This window comes from Ostrea edulis, chromosome 2 (genome assembly GCF_947568905.1).
Source record: "Ostrea edulis chromosome 2, xbOstEdul1.1, whole genome shotgun sequence".
In the NCBI taxonomy this organism is placed as follows: Eukaryota; Metazoa; Mollusca; class Bivalvia; order Ostreida; family Ostreidae; genus Ostrea; species Ostrea edulis.
In genome coordinates, this window is record NC_079165.1 from 75,406,132 (window position 1) to 75,428,722 (window position 22,591).

Sequence of the window (22,591 nt, forward strand, 5' to 3'; positions counted from 1 at the left end):
AATAATATCCATTTTAAATGTGTACCAATCAGAGCTTCTGATTATATACCAATACAAATAATTGGTTAATCAGGAAAATGGTTTTTTCCCCATAAATTCTTTAACTTCTGACAGAAAACATAATTCTGATTCATTATTTAACAGACTATTTATTCCATCAAAGCCCTTGATGCTTCTTTTTGTTCCAAGTAGTAATTAATTACTAATCACCACACTACTTAATTGTTCTTTGCAGTCAATAAATCGATTGTGATCTATTGAAACAGCCTGCCCTAAACCAAACTGAAACTAAAACTGTCCCATTGGGACTAATCCCCCCCACCCACCCAAATGGTTCATTGATATAGGGGCATATTTCAAATACATGTATTGTATAGCTGAAGACCAGAAAGACATGATTTACATTATTCATGTTTCATTTAAATCCAAGGTACAGAATACACTAAATTCTTCTGACCTCCATATAAGGGTACAACGACAAACCGTGAGACGGTATATCGCGGTAATATTATGCTACGGTTCGATTCTCGATACGCCATACTGTACCGCGGATCGGTATTCTCGGTCCGGATTTATATGAATCGTCCGCTTTGGTTCTAAATTTACGTTATAAAAATGGCTTCCGGTAGTGGAAAACGTGGTTCTGTTGAATTAATTGCTCCTCCAGCAAGCCATAAATCTTCCATATGGGAGCACTTCGGTTTCCAAAAAACAACAGAAAACGGTAAGCGAGTCCCTGTTTCCAATGTTAGAACTTGCAAGCACTGTTTTTCTGATGTGTCGTACAAATCGGGGAACACTTCGAACATGGCAACACACATGAAAAGGCATCACCCCTGCATTGATTTTTCTGTCACTCGGAAGAAGGTTCCTACACATTCACAAATGCGCCTGCAAAATGCTATGAAAGTTAAGATGCCAATAAACTCGTCCCAGTCAATGAATATATCACGTTCAATTGGGAAATTTATTGCAACGGACATGCGGCCATATTCGATTGTTGAGAGTGAGGGGTTCAAACAAATGTTATCAACACTGGAACCGAAATACAAGCACCCATCCAGGACAGAAAAATATGCAGCTTTAAAGAGACATTAAATGATATCAAAATCAATGTAATTGGTTTATTATTCTTAGTATCTTCTGTGTATCGCGATACGTATCGTATGGTCTGTATCGTGATACGTATCATATCATGAGGTAAGCGTATCGTTGCACCCCTACCTCCATACTTATCAATAATCAATTCATGTTGTAATAATGAGTGCAGATTTTAAATCACTGCACTAGTCTAGAAAATGTCAACAACATCATATCTACAGACAAAGTGATTCCATAATACCCTATCCGAAACTTAAGTCTCTGTGAGAGAACATATTACAAAATCTAAAACTAAATGATCAAGGCCAAAAGAAACACTTGTAAAATGAAGAAAAATTGTCCAATCACGAGGAAAATGTGAAATGCACCTCTTTATATGATGAATAAAGAGTACAAATTTTCAGAAAAATCAATATGCTATTCTCTCAGAACACTTCCTGACAAAATCATGACTACAGACAGACAGAATTATTATATTGTTCCTTTCCTTAAGTTAGGCAGTAATATCTGTGAGAGAGCATGTGTATTACAAAAATCTGGAAAATTGAAGGGGTGGGGTGAATTCATAATTTCTTTGAACGTTAAAAATCTTGATCAAAACAGCATGTGTACTACTTCATTATTCATCCATATAAGATATATCGTTTTAATATAATCTGTTCATCAGTGTTAGAGATCTGCTCTGGGCAAATGTCTACAGACGGAGACTTCTCCATTATACATGTACATGTACTTCCATTGTGGGGATATAATTATTAGTTTTGAAATTTAAAATCATGTTCTACTCAATGGTATCCTTTTAATGCCAATGGAAAAAAAAGCCACTAAATTCTCCTCCACATTTTGGAAATATTTTAAACAAAGTACAAGAGGCCCAAGGGCCTAGAATCGCTCTTCTGATAAATTGTACAACCCCACCATTTCTATTCTTAGCCTCTTAGTATTCTAAATCTTTAGTTAAATCCTAAGAATTCAAAAAAGTAGGTCAATGTGACCTACTTTTTGGTTTACACATTTTGAGAACCCAAGAAATATCAACTGACAAAGTTTGATGATTTTAAGCCAATTAGTATCTGAATATTGAAATATAGCTGTCAAATTCCAATCGAAGGTCATGGTGACCTACTTTTTGGTCAGCGAACTCCGAACATGCAAGACCCATCAACTGACAAAGTTTGATGACTGTAGGTTAAATAGTATCTGATTTATATAAATATAGCCGTCCAATTCCAAAAGTAGGTCAAGGTGACCTACTTTTTGGTCAACACCCTTTGAACATGCAAGACGCATCAACTGACAAAGTTTGATGACTGTAGGTCAAATAGTATCTGAAATATATAAATATAGGTGTCCAATTCCAAAAGTAGGTCAAGTTGACCTACTTTTTGGTCGAAACCCTTCGAACATGCAAGACCCATCAACTGACAAAGTTTGATGACTGTAGGTCAAATAGTATCTGAAATATATAAATATAGCCATCAAACTCCAAAAGTAGGTCAAGGTGACCTACTTTTTCGTCAACACCCTTCAAACATGCAAGACCCAACAACTGACAAAGTTTGATGACTAGGTCAAATAGTATCTGAATTATATAAATATAGCCGTCCAATTCCAAAAGTAGGTCAAGGTGACCTACTTTTTGGTCAACACCCTTTGAACATGCAAGACGCATCAACTGACAAAGTTTAATGACTGTAGGTCAAATAGTATCTGAAATATATAAATATAGGTGTCCAATTCCAAAAGTAGGTCAAGTTGACCTACTTTTTGGTCGAAACCCTTCGAACATGCAAGACCCATCAACTGACAAAGTTTGATGACTGTAGGTCAAATAGTACCTGAAATATATAAATATAGCCGTCAAATTCCAAAAGTAGGTCAAGGTGACCTACTTTTGGTCGACACACTCCGTTGACTCAAGATGCATCAACTGTCAAAGTTTGATGATTGTAGGGCAATTAGTGACTGAAATATATAAATATAACTGTCAAATGCCAAAAGTAGGTCACAGTGACCTACTTTTTGGTCGATACACTCCGAAGACTCAAGATGCATCAACTGACAAAGTTTGATGATCCTAGGTTTTACAGTGCCCAAAATATGCATCTAAAATTGAAAATGTGAAATTTGAATATCTGCAAAATTCAAAAAGTAGGTCACTGTGACCTACTTTTTTATAAATATGTTTCAAGGCCTCAAGATGCATCAACTTACAAGATTTGATGATTCTAAACTTCTCGGTATTTGAAATAACAACTTAAAATATATCTATAAATGATATGCCATAAAATTCAGAAAGTAGGTCACGGTGACCTATTTTTCAGTTGACGCATTTCAAGGTCCCATGATCCACCAACTGACAAGTTTTGATGATCATAGGCTTCAAAGTGTCCAAGATATGCATCAAAATTAATTTTAAAATAAATACCTGCAAAATTAAAAAAGTAGGTCACCGTGACCTACTTTTGAGACAACTTGACACAAGGTCCTAAGATGCATCAACTGTCAAAATTTGATGATCCTAGTCCTTATAATGACTAAAATATCTAAGATTTAAGGAATTTAAAAAAAATTTAAATTTAGGTAAACTTTGAAGTGACCTTGAGACCACGCCCTTTGCCCCAGGGTAATGCCTTGAACAATTTTTAATCTACAACATATCCTCATCCTTATGTGTAAGTTTGGTGATAATCTGCCCTGTGGTTCTTGAGAAGAAGATTTTTTAGCAACCACTACTTTTGTTTGTATTTTCCTGATTATCTCCCCTTGTTAAAGGGTCACATCCCTCTATTTAGTATGTATGAAAGCCCTTGGGCCAATGATACCCTGTAACAAATTTGAAAAGAATTGGCCAAGGGGTTCTTGAGTTATAGCCCTTTTTCTAAAAAGTTTACGCACACCGCACAAATGGCCATAGCATTAGCTCTTTGAGCCTTTGGCTCAGAAGAGCTAAAAATGTAAACCATGTGATTCAATGCTAATGATTACTTTAATATCATAATTACATACTTATTTACCCAGATTTATGACTAATGATTATCTGACAGTTCATTCTCAAGGGTTGGAAATTATGTATCTATTTATCTAGATGGACGTACTGTACAGGGATCATTTCCTTATGAGTAGAGATGAAAATGACCAATGACAAGAAAAGGTGGAAAATTAAATCTAAGCCAGGGTCTGAGGGCTCCAAACCCTCATACATGCCAACTTTCCTGATTTGTGCGAGATTCTACCGATTTGAAGCAGTTGAAAAGGCAAATCCCGATAGGGATTGCAAAAATACCCCAAAATCCCGATTTTCTAAAAATACGTCCCATTTCCAATTGGAATTTGAAATCCTGCGTCATTTCTGAACTGGCCAATCAGAAATCAGGACAATAGTCAGCCATTGCAGTTTACCTGTGTCGCATGGTATCAGGGTGGAGTAATTTACCTGGTCTGCCTGTGTCGGGGTGCTTATTGGACAGTGCGAAGCATGTTTTGATAGTAATTAATCGGGAAGACGGATTTCAAATTGACATATCCTTTACACAAACGTGAATGACAACGATGATAGTGTCACTACCAAACAATCGGACATTCCCGATTTTTGCCTCTCGCTGACAGCATCCAAAATATGCAATAGGTACGTCAAATATATATTTTTTCCAACTATAATAATATAGGCTATCCGAATCTATTTGTCTATAGCGATGTATTATATAGTCTATATAGTGTATTATTCAATAAATAGACTTTGTGATGCATAATTAGCACAAGTCTGTACTGAATTTTATATTTATAGCAAGTAGCCTTAATTTACAAGTACATTGTAAAAACGTATATTTTGATGTGTTTTTTTCCTTGTAATTACATGTATTTCAGATGTCATGAGTGCAAAGGTTTTGTTCGCAAACTTCATAGGAGGGCAGATCACTCTTTTTCTGGTTGCAATGAAGATTGTTCCACCAGACTCTGAAAGCCCATGTTTATACTTACAGACAAGCAAGATCGCCTTTGTAGTCGTACCTAAATGCATGACTTTGTGCTTTAATTTAAATTTTTATATATAGACCAGCCAATGTTTATATGGTGTAAAAGGATGAAACTTTAAGTATTATTTGATAATATGTATGTGACTTGTTGATGGAGAGGATTTTTTGCTGAATAGATGTTTTAATAAAATATTTATGTATATCTTTCAAAGTGGTTTTTTTTTTTTTTAATAGCTTTGTTCAAGTTAATGGTCAAACACACTTGATGTTGTGTTAATATATGATACATGTACAATGATTAGATTGATATTTTATTTGAAAAGACAAATATTTATTTTCATGTTAAAATGTTGTGAATTTTGAGCTTTGAAAAAAGGTCGTCGCGCGCAAAATCCCCCATGGGGATTTTTAAAAGTTGGCATGTATGAACCCTCAGGTCCAGGGGGAAAACCCACAAAGTTATGAGGTTTGAGATATTTTGAACTATTTTCTACTAAAAGTTAATGTCATACATGTACACTGAAAGATTTATACAGCTGCTTTATCTTTAAAAAAATAACACAGACTTCTTTCTTTTTAATATCATTATCCCCCCCCCCCCCCCCCATATTGTTTAATTAAATTTTTAGTGCATTGGGTGTTGTCAATTTCATACATGCCCCTGGAATGTTTGACACCCACCCCTTTTTAAAAAAAATATAAACACTGCATAATTTTTATCAGCATTTCCTTATAAATACCAACTCAGCTGTGAATTCAAAAAACCCACATTTTGATACATTTGAAGTTCGAATTTGAACTGTAACCTACTTGGTGTCTGACTTGAGCTTGTCCAGTTTGGTCTTTAGTTTCTCACACTTGAGCTCCAGTCGGATAGCCTTCTCACACATACTGGTGCTCTGATCTACGGCTCTCTGTAACTCACACGACAGCTTGTTGTTCTCCTCCTGTATGGACACATCAACATCATGTATTGTTCAAATCAATTTTAAGTGGAAGAGTGACAGTGAATGCATGTTTGAATGGGGAATTCCTCAATTCCTTAGGTTTGAAATAACCTTTTTCGTTTTTCTTAATCTCTTTTTTCCCCTTCACTCTGCGCCATGTTTCATCAGCTTGTGTAAAACAAAATTTTGTGAGATCGCTGATTAAATCAAAAGTAGAAAGATCATAGTGAACATCAATCCAGATTTTGACAATCTCACTCTAATCATCAGATGATCAATATTGGGATCGAGATTAGCTATTTACGTACTGCTTCCAATTTTGAACTTTATTAAAAAGGGCATAAAATCTTTGCTTTTTTTTTTTTTTTTTTTTTTTTTTTATAAATCTTAAGAATTCTTTACAGAAAAATCACTTGTCCAACAATCAGACTAGATAAGTACCTAGCTATTATTCGTTATATGGATTCTTGGCAGGGTATATGGATGCATATTCCCAGTCAAAGTTCAAAGTTTATATTCTCCCGAACAGTTAGCATCCATATAACGAATATGTCCACATGCTGCCTAACATTGGGACTTTACTGCCTGACTGGCACTTGTGCACAACACAAGGCCCGTCTTGCACCTTGTGTGTTGGTAATGTCAGACCGTGGGACCAACATGTAACATTCTTTCCTTTGTGTGTTTCTGTACACATAGATAATAATATGAAAGTCGGCATCAGAATTTACACTTTTAATATTCAAAATACATGGAAAATAGATCTTCGCAATTGCGAGCGAACAATTATCGATTAAAACAGTCACCTAGGTCAAGGCTTCGAGTCTTTTATCATAAAATTTTGAACAGTCATTCCTATCACCTTTCTTTTGGCTTGTTTGTTTGTTTCAGAAAAGAAAAAAATCCGATAAATAAATATGTACAATGTTTTATTTTGTGATTTTTATCATGAATTCTAAATTCATCTTCCATGAAAAATAAAATTCACCCCTTCCCCCCTTCCGGTGGCAATTCTAAATAAACATTTATTAACGGATGGCCCTATTAAGATTACCTCCAACTGTTTGTTTTTCTCTGCGATAGATTTGAAATCTTCTGATGATGATGATGACGTTGTGTCAATACTCCTAAATTTGAAAAAAAGTGAGGACATTTTGAACAGCAAATAATCTTCATTAGCTATATTGCCATCATTCACTCCAAATTGCTTACATCAAGGACGCTCCCCCAACAGGATTGACCAGTTGCACTTGTAGCTGTTGCACCTATACAATAGAGAAAAAAAATATTGTTTTAGTATAACAGGATTTAAACTTACCACTCATACAGTACACGACACGAGTTTTATGCGTGTTCCACGCAACGCGGTGGAACAAATTTGCCCCAAACACCGTGGACCTTTAAAGTCCTATTTTTCCGCACGAGCTAGACATTGAAGTTCACGGAGGATCTCCGTGGATGTCACCTGTACCTCCGTCGATGCCACCGTGTACCTCCGTGTGATAAAACAAAGAAATAATTTCCGAAATATTCACCCAAAAAACCTTTTCGCTTGGCCAGCATGCATGCCCCCATCCCATTAATTATTTAGAAATTAGCTATCAATCATTCAATTCTTGTAATTGTTGTTTAATGATACGTTGGTGTTTTCGGTACATATCCGTATGTAGACTTCCCTGCAGACGTTCACATGTACATGTATATAGCTGACCTTAATCACATATTCCTAATTACAATGAAAACTTTACGTAAAAATAAACCATTGCTTATGGTACACATTTCTTTGAACTGCTATTTATCAAATTGACATTACTGGCATGTGATTGTCGTTGTTCATGACCCTTCTTTTATTTGGTGAAATTGTGCTGCACGTGCCGTGAAACAATGTACCGACGAGTGGTAGGAATAACACAATCATGTTTACATTGTATATGAATTTCATTATGAACTCAACTGTGAAGCAATGTGAGCAAAGAATCAAATTTTTATCACCTAAACAAATAAATATTAAAAATATCTTTACTTTTAAAAAAAACTTTTAGAAAACTCTGTACTTTCATTAAGAAAATAATAAAATAAAATGTGCTCCCCTACCTATAATGCCCATACATGTATTATTTATTAAATGTATATATAAAAGCCTTTTGTCTTTATATTTTTGTATACCATTGCATAATGGTGATGAGATCCAATAAATTAAATTAAGTACATGTAGTCTTGGAATATCACAAAGTATACAGTTGACAACGATTGAAATAAAAATGCAGACGTTTTCTCGTTTATTCAGTAACTCAATAACTAATTGCGCGTCTTCTGAATGAAAGTTGTAAAACAAACGTACTAGGTTTTGGTCAGTTATAACATAATACAGGGGTAAAATTCATCTAATCTCCGCTAGCAATGGGTTTTGAGTCAACTGTGCCTTCGTGGACGAATAATCTCAGCTAGCGAAGATGGAAAAAAAAAAGCCTAAATAGTCCGCTTGCATTAACATGTATTATGAAGGTGAAATCGAAGAATTATCCAGTAAATCCAATGATGTTGCATTATGTATAGCATTATTTATTTTATTTTTGACTGAGAGGGAGATAGACAGCTAAGCACGTAACATCGTTTTAGAAGGGGGACGGGGGCTCATTCATTAGTCCTAACCCGGACCAGCCGAAAAATTTAACATGTAAAGAAAACGAAATGGGAAATAAGAATGAAAGGGGATGAATAATTAATCAGAAAGAAATTATACTTTCAAGATTTATACTGAACGTATTAAACTTCCCGTATCTGCATACATTCATGAATATTATAATCAATGATTACCACTTGAATTCTCTCTCTCTCTCTCTCTCTCTCTCTCTCTCTCTCATTATCTAATGCATCTAAAGATTAAATTAAAGATTTTAATAATCGATAGCGTATATGAATAAAAGCAAATAATCGTTAAGTCATTTCTGCTTATATTGATATTAGTTTGTTTTTTTTCCAATGAACTAGTTGCATTTGACACCGAGGATTTACATCCTTAAATATTGATTACAAGCACATAGAATCGGAGAGAGTGTACTTTGAAAACTTGAAAGTTAAAAGGATTTAGCAGTGTAGCTTATAGCGACCTACCCACTGCATGATTTAAGAAATTGAAGTCGGAAGGGGAAATTGAGACAGTTTCAGACTACTACCACACACACACACACACACACGCTCCCAATTTATGGTTTTCGTAATCGGACAATTTAAGCCATTTTTGTTGTTATTTTATTACTTGTCAAGAATTTTACACAACTTAACCGACAACATACCCCTTTTGATACATTGATACATGGGAAAATATAAGTAATGTTAGCACAGGGCTCTATAAAGTTCAATCTGCAGTTTGGTCATACTTCGTCATTCAATAACTTATTCAAAATAAAAAAAAAATGTTTGTCGGGTTAGCAGTACTATGATGTATGACTATAACAATGACCTGTGTATAACTTGTACATTCCATGCAAATTCGAAGGGGTTTTCGCTTCAGTAGAACAATGGGGGTCAGCTAATCCGTGTATTTGAAATCAACAAAAGTGCTTAGCTTCTTGCGGAAAGTGTGAAATATATTGGGTCGGCGCAAGATACCCGTGATCTTAGACTAGATCTGATATCGCGCCGACCCAATATATTTCACACTTTTCATGAAAAGTCAAAACCCAGATTAGCTAATCGTAATTTAGTTATACTGTGACAAAGACCGTAGGAATTTGCATGGTATATACTTATCATACAAAAATCATTGCATTATCCAGACACTCCCGATGAACTTTTTTTTTATGAAAACCTCTATCAAAGTACATCGAACATAAGTCTCGGTCAAATGTAATTAACTCGGGATTTTAAAAATGAATCATTCGATGGTTTGTATTTTTGCTTCTATTAATTACGTAATAAATTAATTCCAATTTGTTAATCATCGACAATGCTCTAATTTCTATATTGGATCAAGTTATATTTGTCAAGATGCATATCAACGCAATATGATGGAAGTAATTAGGTTAAACAGCGCATTTGTCAGAGAGAGAGAGAGAGAGAGAGAGAGAGAGAGAGAGAGAGAGAGAGAGAGAACATCGGTAATTATTAAATATCCCTATCACATGTTGTACATGTATGTTTTTCATTTACTGAATATACTAATTCGCATTCAAAACAGGAATTGCCTGCAAGTATACATTATTTAAACATAGAATTTAAGAATATTTTAATGAAGAAAGAAGACTAAAAGAAAAAAATTCAAAACCAGGTTTTCTTAAAAACATGACATATAGTGTTTGGTATCGTTGGAATTGGCTCAAAATGCTGAAAAACAATATAAGTATCAGGGGGGGGAAATATTGACATTTTTTTCTTTTCTTAAAATTCCACCCTTATCTTGATTATTTGGCCTGCGGCACATTTTCCCATCTCCCGCAAGGCGCCTGTGGCCAGAACAAAGCTCTTAGCAGCTGTGTGTATTCGCAAATAACACACACCGTGGAACACAGAGGACACGGTGTATCTCCGTGGATTTTCCACTGTGGTCTTTCCACGGTGGGGTGTATAAAACTCGTGTCGTGTACTGTACATCCGCTAAAAGCAAGTAAAATTTGAGGAATGCTTGTAAATTTCATAAATTGTTCACCCACATGGAGAATGAAAATATCGATTGATTTCTTATAATTACATCAGGTTGATATGACTAAATAGCTTTATGGGAAGTCAAGATCAATTCTACATTTTGAAGTGTTTCAATGACCTGTAAAACTTAACAAAACAAGCAAGATGAGACAACTGTAATTGTCCTCGTCTTTCATCGATCAGAAGCGACCTCACTCTTCCTTCATCTCAAATGGTGAGTATTTAAAATAGCATGAAACCGCTACAGGGTCTAAAGGTAGAGCGCTCACCCCACATACGCTAGGTCAGAGTTTAAATCCTGACTCCAACAGTCCTAAGTCGTTAAAACAGGTAGTGACAGTTCCATCACCAAACGCTTGGCATGAGGTGTAAATGTCACTGGTCCTCAGAGATGACCTTAAAAAGGGATGTCCCGTGTCACAGTAGGTGTGGCACACTAAAGAACCCTCACTACTCAATGGCCATAAGCACTGAATATAGGCCTAAATTTGAAGCCCTTCACCGATATTGGTGACTTCTCCATATAAGTGAAAATTTTTCGAGAGGACAATCAAGAGTGAGGTTGAGAATTCAAACGGGTACAAGGGGAATCACCGAAATTTCTCGCGTATTACGTCATCACTTTTGGTGATGACAAGGTTTCTACATGTCCTCATAACTTGTGGAGTGGCGTCTATTGACTAATAGAAATCTTAGTTTAGTTTAAACCCTGTTAAAATTTACAGTATGTCATCAATTTTTAAAAATGCAGTATCCGTTTGTTAATTTTCATTACAGTTCTTTCCCCCATGTTCATATTCAAATCACATGAACATACATGTATAACTACATGTAGATATGAATTTCAAGCACACCCACCAGTTGTTTCAAACGATAGATCTCCGCCGCCTGAGGGTCTCTGTTGATGATGGGTTTGTTTTTTATTTTCCTGGCTCTGTCGGCGTATCTCAGAGTGTTCAGGGTCTCCTCCATGTTTGAATCTGCTGGACTTACACACGCAATCATCAGAGTATAACTGTTTCCACCCAAAGAGTCTATGAAGAAAGATCAGAACTGACATACATTTACCTAAATGTTGAATAATATCAACAAATTTCTTACACTGTAGGTGCAGTAAAACGAAAACAATGACTCTTTGGTACGAAACGTGTACCTTGCAGTAGCCTAGTTAGTTTGCTGTCTCTGTATGGGATGTGATTTCTGGCCTGATTCTCTTCCCCAAGCGCACTGATGACATTACCTAGTGACAATAACCCTTTGTTTATGTTGACGCCTTCCTTAAACCTCTCCCCTACCGCCTGAGTCCTCTTGGCTCTCTCTGAACCAGCCAGATCAACTAACTGAAACTTACACTTACAAACATCATCCCTGCAATACAATTTTTCAGAATATATGCAAGTTTTTGAGTGATGCATTTTCACATATTCAAAATCTAATTTATCAGTACAACAAACTAAAATTCAGATATAAAGCATAAGCAAAATGAAAATCATTGACAAAATATTTTCACTGTTAAACCTAATTATAAAAAAATAGGCCCATGGCCTTAACAGTCACCTGAGAATCATGTGCCAATCTGCATATATATAGCAAGTACACACGTATGAAAGATTGACAAGAAGGAATAATACAGATGCTCTGATAAATATCAAAATATCATCCCATGAATAAAACATATGCATCTCTTCTTACCTATTCAATTAAACTTCTTAAAACATATTTAGTTTGCAATCACAGAACTCTGTGCCATTTTTTAATAACAAAGTTGCTTTGTGGCAAGTTTAGTTGAGTCTAGAGGTCTTGGAGAAGAAGTTAAAAATAAGAAGTTTATGCACGGCGACGGACTACGACGGATAGCAATAGGTCACCTGAGTCACTCAGGTAACCTAAAAAAGAAGTTAAACATTCTGTAACATCCTCACAAACCATTTTCAGTCTACATATACCCTCCACTTAACACATGGAACACCTTTACTTATTTTTTATACTTTGAACTATGAGGTAGATAGAAACCAAAATGCCAATCATATAAACCTGCTACATTGTCACTGAGAGAAACCATCTTAACACTCGTGACTACGAGGCAAACATAAAATAGAAATATGAACCACACTGGGATTGTAAATCTCAGAAATCTTTTCATTTTGATAAACCATCATCCATGACAAAAAAGTGGCATCCTCTGGAAATGCTACTCCATTTTGTTAACCTTTTCACAAAAGTCCTCACACTTCATTTTTCATCACTTCTACATAATGTAACATGAAATCATAAATGCATTGCAGTGTTTCTTTTAGCCTAACGTGTATATGAAAACGATTTTAATTAGGTTGTATGATTCTGCAACACAAGTTGCCGATTGGCTAATTCTTTCTAAATTATTTTCTTTGCTTCTCTAAAATTTGCTAGGCTTGATCCAGAAGTTTAACAAAGGGTAAATGTAGACCATTACTTTGGTTAGCGAGGTGGTTTCTGTACTTACATATCCTGTTTTTTCTTTTGCTCAATGTGAATAGTGAAAATTGCATGAGAACGGCTAGAATGTGTGTTCATAGCTGTAGAACCTGTTGTTCGTCCACTTGAACCACTCTGAAGACAGTTCATGGTCTCTTCAAAGCTCTGAACAACAACTTCAGACAAACCTGGCAACTGTAACATAAAATAGCATGCATGTTCAATCCTCTCATAACAAATCAAACAAATCTACTTATCACAACATCTCCTATCAGAATTTCATATACCCTTATCTCTCCATTCAAATCTTCTCTGATGGACAATGGCTCTTGCTTTGCAGGTGGGCAGAGTAAATCATTAATGTCTTCATTATGAATCTGTAAATGAAATACATATTCATGACATATTAAATGACTTGTACATTTGGTAAGTAATACTTCATCATTGCTACCCTGCTATCATTTCATTACATACAATAGAAGTCAAAAGTTGCTTAATTTGTTGTTAATATATACAGATAAAAAATATAATACTTCCTGTCAGTACTTACAGTCCCTGAAATGTTCTACTTTCCCATTTGAATAGTGAATGCACAGTAAGAAAACAGTGTACGAACAGTGAACACAAGATGAACTATTCATTCAGAATATCTTGGATCTTTTCCTTATATCATACTTATTTTACATGATATTCGATATACGAAAAGAGATTACAGCAAAGAATAAATTGCAAAAAACCAAATGTCAGATATATACATGTAGCTTTAGAAAATCAAAAAGGCCAAGGTAGGGATATAAACAAGAGGCCCATGGGCCACATCACTCACCTGAGTCACCTTGGTCCATATCAGAAGATTTTCCATATCTATTTGCATGTAAAACCGTAGTCCCTATTATGGCCCCAAACCTACCCCTGGAGGCCATGGTTTTTGTAAACTTGAATCTACACTATGTCAGAAAGCTTTCATGTAAATGTCAACTTCTTTGGCCCAATGGTTCTTGAGAAGAAGATTTTTAAAGATTTTCCCTATATATTTGTATGTAAAACTTTGATCCCCTATTTTGGCCCCATCCTACCCCAGGGGGGCATGATTTTAACAAACCTGAATCTGCACTATATCAGAAAGCTTTCATATAAATCTCAGCTTTTCTGGCTTAGTGGTTCTGGGAAGAAGATATTTAAAGATTTTTCCTATATATTTGTATGTAAAACTTTGACCCCCTATTGTGGCCCCATCCGACCCCCGGGGGCCATGATTTTAACAATTTAGAATCTGTACTATATCAGGAAGCTTTCATATAAATCTCAGCTTTTCTGGCTCAGGGGTTCTTGGGAAGAAATTTTTTTTAAAGATTTTTCCTATATATTTGTATGTAAAACTTTGACCCCCTATTGTGGCCCCATCCGATCCCCGGGGGCCATGATTTTAACAATTTAGAATCTGCACTATATCAGGAAGCTTTCATATAAATCTCAGCTTTTCTGGCTCAGTGGTTCTTGAGAAGAAGATTTTTAAAGATTTTCCCTATATATTTGTATGTAAAACTTTGATCCCCTATTGTGGCCCCATCCGACCCCCGGGGGCCATGATTTTAACAATTTAGAATCTGCACTACCTAATAAAGCTTATCTATAAATTTCATCTTTTCTGGCCCAGTGGTTCTTGAGAAGATTTTTTAATGACCCTACCCTATTTTTACCTTTTCTTGATTATCTCCCCTTGGAAGGTGGCCTGGCCCTTTATTTTAACAATTTAGAATTCCCTTTACCTAAGGATGTTTTGTGCCAACTTTGGTTGAAATTGGCCCAGTGGTTATTGAGAAGAAGTTGAAAATGTGAAAAGTTTACAGACGGACGGACGCCGGAATACGGGTGATCAGAAAAGCTCACTTGAGCTAAAAAACGGACAAGGGGTGTACACTAGAGTTGAGAAAATAAATGTACTGCGGTATTTGCATAATAAAAAAACCTTTGGAATTTATTTGACACAATCTCAAAGTCTAGAAGTTCTTAGAGTTGCGAATGATGAGAACTTCTACATATAGGATACGCCTGTCCACTTCTCTAAAGAGAATAATGAGACATTGTGCACACAAACGTGTTCCTTGTTCTTCGACCACAATTCCTAAATTCTTGTACCTCAAACCCGGCGTTCAGAATCGACAGGAATTTGTACTCGCACAAAGAACGGTGATTTCGGACGCACAAGTCTGCATCTGCCATTTTATATTCTTTACTCGGGGTTATGTTATTCGACCCGCATAAACAAACAACATAAAAACAATTTTGATAATCTACCTTATAAGTTAAAATGTTTACTTAATGAAATATTTTCTTTTCTTTTTTAATTTTGATTTGTTTTCATATCATTAATAATCAAATTATCGCGTTTTATACTTCGTATGTTTTATCGATTGTGTACAGTTATTAGACTTACCTTCATTACATCACAACGAAGGAACGATGTAAAGAAAGTGATTCACTGCGTGCAGATTTCTGTAATTGTTTTTTCTTGATATTTTAACTTTGTTTCAAATTCATATTTTTTTGTTGAGTTATCAGACTTGAATATACCGGTATTCAGCCTCATGTACCACGGTACATACCGATACCAGTACACCGGTAATACTGCACACCTCTAGTGTACACTTGCGGCAATGTGTTAATATGTGTCTGATTAAAATAAAAAAATAAAATATTTTAAAAGATCTTTGTGAATATTTCAACAAGAGACCCACAGGCCTTATCGGTCACCTAAGTACTAGTGAAAAGTATCACTACTACCAAGAGGTATGAAATCTAGAAAATATTTCCTGTTCTGAATATCTCAGCTAAATTCTTATGTTCAAGATGTGTTTTTAAAACTTCACTGCCCTTACAAATGCATACACTGACGAACGGTTTTACATAAAAATATGTGCATTTAACATTAAAAGATATATGACGTATTTGGACCCAAAACTCTGGGTTGTGAAATTCACCATTTTTTGCACATCCTTTTCAGCTATTCTTAAGTATGCATTTAGATTTTATACAGTATCAGCAAACTTACACATAAATACCATATCCTATGACCCTGGGATCAGAAATCCTACCCCGGGGATCATCAAATTTACAATTTTGGTAAAGGACTACCTGCTCTTTCTAAATATCCATTTAATTTTAATTTAATATCAATAACACTAAAGAAGATGATATTTAAGTGTATTACACATAAACACTATATATAGTAAGTTTGGCCCCACGATGAGGTCGGAAACCCTAACCCTGGGATCATGAAATTTACAAATTTGTTAGAGGCCTTCCTGCTCTACATCACTATGCATTTACTTTTTCTTACACGTGCGGTAGTAGAGTAGATTTTTTTTAAATTGGTCAATTTGGGACTGTTTTTGCCATGTCCTTAAGGCCTCAGGGGTGCAGGAGTCCATAAATTGTATGGTCAATTTGGGACTGTTTTTGCCATGTCCCTAAGGCCCCAGGAGTGCAGGAGTCTTGAAATTTACAATTTATGCCCCCTCTTATCCCAAAGATGCTTCATAAAAAAATTGAAAAGAATTGAAATAGTAATTATCAAGAAGTTATAAATTTTTAATTGTTAACTCATGACAGATGCAGACCAATAGGAAAAGTTTACCTAAGTGACTTTAGTGATGTGAAAAGCTCACCTCTAAATAAGAAACTTTCACTGCAAAGTCAGACTCTGGCCTGTCTGCAATACCGTTAAAGAGTTCTCTTATTACTCTTGGTATAATTCCCATCTCAGTCTCGTCCTCGCTCAGTGAAGCTTCATAGCATCCTCCCATGGTGAAGGTCTTTCCACTTCCTGTCTGTCCATAGGCCAACACTGTAGCATTATATCCTGCAAGAATACATTCAAAATTGTCTCTCACTCATTTTCTACTTTAGGTGCATAATGTGAAATATTCCTTTGGCAAATAGCAATTTTGAGCGAATAAAAAAAGGAGAACTTGAATGTCACAGCTGTTTTACTAAATGAAGTGATGGTAAATGTGGTTTAAGCAGTGATTGGGATATTAAAGCACATGCCATAGTTGCATAAAATGAACAAGAGCAACTCCAACGTGGCATAATACGCCCGTAGATTTTGCTCAAGGAAAACATATTTTAGTGGGATTCATATTTTAGTGAAGTTAGCACTGTCCTCTGTGAGATAATTCATTATTATGCTTGTAGAAATGGATATCAAGATATAAATAGGGATATAGCCTTAGAATGCACTACTTCATAAATATGCTAATATACTACACACCTTTGCTGGAAACAGTTAGTGTTAAAGTATAAGTACAGGTACAGTATACTGAAATGTAATATTTAAAACACAAGTCTATAAACTTACTATACCAGATTAGTAACCAAGCCAAATCATCTTGTGGTCAGAATAGTAAACTTCACATGTTCCGTGCACAATTTCTTTGTCCAAGTTATAGAAGAAACTTGAAAAAGAAAAGTATTGGCATTCCTAGCCACAACAGTTTTGTTTGTATCCTGCTACAACCACCTTGACCTTTGACTTTGAGAAACAATAGGCTTCCTCCACTTGGAATAAGGTATATGCGTATTAAATTTGACACTCCTAGCCCCAACGGTTCGGTCTGTATACCTACAAGGTTTTCCTACTAAGTAAACCTATGACCTTTGACCTTGAAAAAAAAATAGACATCTTCCTCTCATCATGGTGATCAAATATACCAAGTTATAATATCCAGGAGCTTATGGTTTGGTTCCTGCCCACAAGGTTTTCCTAATAAGTGATACTTTGACCTTGAAAAACAATAGGCACCTTCCTCTCATCATGGTGATCAAATGTACCAAGTTGTAAAGCCCTAGGGCTTATGGTTCGGTCTGTATCCTGCCCACAAGGTCCGGACAGACGGACGACGCCATACCATAATACGTCCCGTCTTCGACGGGCGTATAAAAAAGGGGGAATGCTGAACCTGGACCACTTAAAAAATTATGAAGGTTTTCGTGGTGTTCATGAGTTCCAAGATGGTTGGAAAACTGACCGTATTTGGCTGGATATGAGTGAGAGATGCATTGATGTTAAAACAATAAAAGGAATTTTGGTGCAGTTTTTTCTTCTTCGTTCTTTCTATGCAATACAAGGTCAAGGTAAATGTATCTGGTCTGACAAAACTTTGTCTGGTCTGACAGAACCTTTAAATCAGTCAGAACAAATGTCTGACAGTGATCTAAAAATGTTGACAACTCTGGTTACTGTAGTAATAATATATATTTATTAAATTTAACAAATGAAGGGGAGAAAAAATATAAACAAAACATGACAGGACAATGTTTTTTCTCAAAACATCTTTTAGTACAACCGGCAAATTTTCACCAGCCCACAGACTACCTCTATGCAATATATCACTATTCCCCCCCCCCCCCCCCCCCCCCCCCCCCCCAGTAACAGTGAGTGGTCCTAATTGCACACCCCTGACATATCTATATTTCAAATTTCAATTCAAAATGTCTATGCTATGACTGAGATAATGAGTAGAAACTAATTTACTAAATTGAGTTCTCCAAAGGGCTGTCACAGTTCAAAAAATTTTCGGGTCTGGTCGGTTCTAAAAAAAATTTCAATTCGGGTTCGGGTATTTCGGTTCGGGTCTATATAACTATTTTAAGAATCTAATATACAGTTAAAATCAAAAACATTTATAATGTATTTAGTCACAATAATTACTCGGGGACGTGGACTGAGGTTTAGACTCGACATCCATGGTACTAGAAACAGCATTGTCACTTCTACTCTTTTCCATCCATGCTTTCAATGTTTTGTCATTGACGATGTAGCTCCTGTGGCGTATTTTCAATGCATCCGACATATCTTACATGCAGTCATTATTTACAGTTTTGTCCACAATGAATACAGCCACCTTTGAGGATTTTGATGACATAATGACTCTATTTTAAAAACCAAACCCGAACCAAAATACGGAAAAATGGAACCGAACCAGACCCGCGGTTTTCGGTTATTTCGGGTACTCGCTGCAGCCCTATCAAATATAGATCCTGATTTGTAAAATATAAATAAATAATTAGATAAGAAATAAAAATAAATAACTGCCAGTGGCAAAATGTTCTTAATTTTGCATCTTATCTAATCATCTTTTTACTATAATATTCTAATTCACACCTAATTGACTGATGCTTAAACACACAAGTCAGATTGGGACATTGTGAACTCTGTGGTATTGTCTTGGTTCAATAGAGCGTAACATTTTTTCCTACTATGAGCTTTAATATACAATATCAGGGCTTCCAAGTAAAATTATGGTTTTTACTCGGAGTCTGTAACTCGTCCGTGAGACTCGCTATATCAGACAAACTTGTGTCCCAAATTAATTTTCTGCGTCTACGCAGATTTTTCAGTTAGTGACAACCCTACTAATTGTTTAAAAACTTGGAAACTTTTAAAACTCTTTTTCCAATACCATAGACCAGTATTTCATTTATATATATATTACATTATATTTTTTGATATAATGCAAGACCTTGAATATGAATTTTTTGTTATTTTATTGCCACATCTTTTATTTTAAATATATAAAATAATACTACATATGTATAAAATATACGTACCTTTAAAAATGTGTTTAATTAATGGGAAAACCGATTCTTGGTATACATATGGCTGACTCTGTGCGGGATTGAAGACATAATCATATGTAAAGGCTTTATCCTTTCCTAAGATGATCTGTGGCTCACCAGGTGTGACGCTGACACAAATCTGGCACCCTTCATTCGCCTCTTTTGATATGAGTGGACGGGCACGTACAGCAACCCTTACTGGGATTACCTTCCCCCCTGACATAATGGGAACAGCTTCCTGTTGTCAGTTAACCTATGACAATAAAACATCCCTAATTTAATAGTTATCAAAACAAGCAAGTGATTTCATAAATTTATACTTTATACATACAGTAATTGGCCACGAGTTAGGGAAATGGTGGATTTTCAACATCAATATGTAGAGTGTATTTTGAATAAAAATCCATGCAAGTAGACAACTCTGAAAAATCAACAACAAAAAAGGTGTTCTGGCAGTCAAACCTCTGTCACGGATGAGAAAATGGAGATGAAAGTATGTATTGCAACTTTGACAGAAAATATTCACTCTGCGACTTGTTTTAAATACCCATTTCAGATTCGAATATCGACCCTTTCCCCTCCAAAAAACTATCAATTTCCCCCCAATTTAACTTATACTTTTCCCTAATAATAAAAACAGTCGAAAAACGTATTTGTAAAAAAATAAGTTCAATATGAATAGCTTATGTACGACATGACAAAGACGCATCAATTCTATATGATTTAGAAAGAATAGTCAAAAATTTTAAGAGCTTAACATGCTAAAAGAAAAGAAAGTTACATATGACTGATTATTTGCTTTACGTCTTAGAAGGTGGGACATACAGTGTGAAAATTAAACTTTGCTTTATAGCATTATAATTGCTTGTTTTATAATCAATGATACCTATATTTTCAAGAAAAAATGATGCAAAGATAGTTTAACTTTTATTTTTAATTTTAGAGGCCATTTTTTGCATGTTGTATGTACCGAAAAACTCACGTAACAGGACAGACATAAGAAAGAATTTTTAACTAATACAAAGAACCAAGAAACTTATTTCACACGTATCATACTTTATAATGACAAATAATAGTGTTCTTTTTTATGACATATCCAATGGTATTTAAACTTTCTATATTTATTTGGTAATCGTACTTGTTAAACATAGTCTTAAATGCAGACACTAGCAGTATATTTTTGTCAGTTTCAAAATAGTGTCAAAATGTTGTACATGATGGCTATAGTTTCATTCTTGACAACAGCTGCTAAACCATATCTATCTTTGAAACTACATGGTGAGTGGTAGATATTTGGTATAAATGGAAAAAAGCAAAGTAATCAGAAATATAATCACGTAACAAGACAGACGTTTATCATGTTTATTGTCTTTTCTTCTTTTTTTTTTTTTTGTAAGGCAATCTCACATTATGTTTAAAGAATTTTAAAAGTCTAAGATATGTAATAAAGAAGTACCAAGGATATGAAGGAGGCATGATACAGTTAACTCATATCCAAGATACAGGTATGAATAACCTGAGAAACATATACAGAAAACCAAAAATATACAAAACACAAAATATTAACAAGCACAGATAGTAAGATCTCTAATTTAAGGAGCTGGAAACAAGTGTTTTTGAAATTGGGCACTTTCTAACACATTAGTCATGTATATCCTGGACATTTTGATTGAAATAATTCCAGTGATTGGGACAAGAGTAACAAAATCTGAAAAAGCAGTACTCATTTGAGGGTTACATTGTACATGATCCACATTTACAATGATATAGAATCTTTATGTTTGACATTTTATATGTATACCATTCTGGTCACTGTTTATGGGCTTAAAGGGAAAAAATGTTTAGAAATAATATTGAATAAGGGAGCATCCATTAGATTCTCTATGGTTTATATTTAAAAAACTATCCTGCAACACCCCCCCCCCCCCCCTGTAATTTTTTTCTTGTGCTTTTAATATTGACAAAAGTATAGTAAAATAAATTGAGGGGCAATAAAATAGACACCCCCACCAACAACAAACACCCAAACAATGTTGTAAAACATCGGTGCTTGAACACCAATGCACATAAAGTTATATAGCGACAGGGAATGTTTTGTGTTGATAAAAAACATTTAGTTGCGTGAAATGTCTGGAACTGTTACGTGATGCACAAAATCTATATAAAAACAATGGGATTCCGTCAGATATGAGAACAAAACAATAATTTTAACATTCTATTTTCATAGTTAAAGCAATGATCGGTACAATTTTGTGCGGTTCAAAACGCTGAAGTCGTATTTTTCCACTTTAAGTTTTTGATGTCTGTAATTGTTACGTGTCTATTTTTAGCATGTCTGTCAATTTTGATATATTCTGGGAACAGTCAAATCCATTGATTGGCCAACAAAAAATCTGCTCTTTTTAATTACCATGGACCTCACATTTATGTATAATGTTGTCATTTTGAATTTGTAATCACTTGTTCAGAAATAAATCCAACTTTTTTTCTGTTTTCACGTAACTCATCTCTTCACGTAACATCACGTAACTCTTAGGACAGTCATATTTCGTGCTGATCTTGAAATTGTTGTCGATGAAGAGTCTGACGTATTTAAGTTAAAAAGAGACCCGGATATACCGACTGCGCTTGAGCAACTGGATTTCCCCGAATATTTATAGCATTTCTATGTCATTTGCATAATGAAAGTAGATTTCACGTAACACGAAAATCGGACAGATAATTAGTATATACTTTTTCAAAACGAGAAAATACTCGAATTAGACCTTGGATAATCATACCGTTGTACATATATAAAGAAAACAAGTTGTTTTCGAAATGTTACAAGCAAAATACGGCTTAAGGAGG

General features: G+C 35.1%; 1 protein-coding gene across 2 annotated transcripts in view; it reads right to left on the reverse strand.

Moving 5' to 3' along the window:
- LOC125680436 (chromosome-associated kinesin KIF4-like) overlaps positions 1-22,591 on the reverse strand; it is a 65,789-nt gene that overhangs the window by 36,157 nt on the left and 7,041 nt on the right. For both annotated transcript variants that reach the window (XM_048920032.2, XM_048920031.2), the window contains exons 2-10: positions 19,736-19,997; positions 16,792-16,985; positions 13,411-13,500; positions 13,152-13,318; positions 11,823-12,037; positions 11,528-11,703; positions 7,238-7,290; positions 7,080-7,152; positions 5,889-6,025 (exon numbers count right to left, since the gene is read on the reverse strand). In XM_048920032.2, the coding sequence (XP_048775989.2) occupies positions 5,889-6,025; positions 7,080-7,152; positions 7,238-7,290; positions 11,528-11,703; positions 11,823-12,037; positions 13,152-13,318; positions 13,411-13,500; positions 16,792-16,985; positions 19,736-19,967 (1,337 nt within the window). In that variant the 5' untranslated portion in view covers positions 19,968-19,997. The remainder of the gene's footprint in view (positions 1-5,888; positions 6,026-7,079; positions 7,153-7,237; positions 7,291-11,527; positions 11,704-11,822; positions 12,038-13,151; positions 13,319-13,410; positions 13,501-16,791; positions 16,986-19,735; positions 19,998-22,591) is intronic.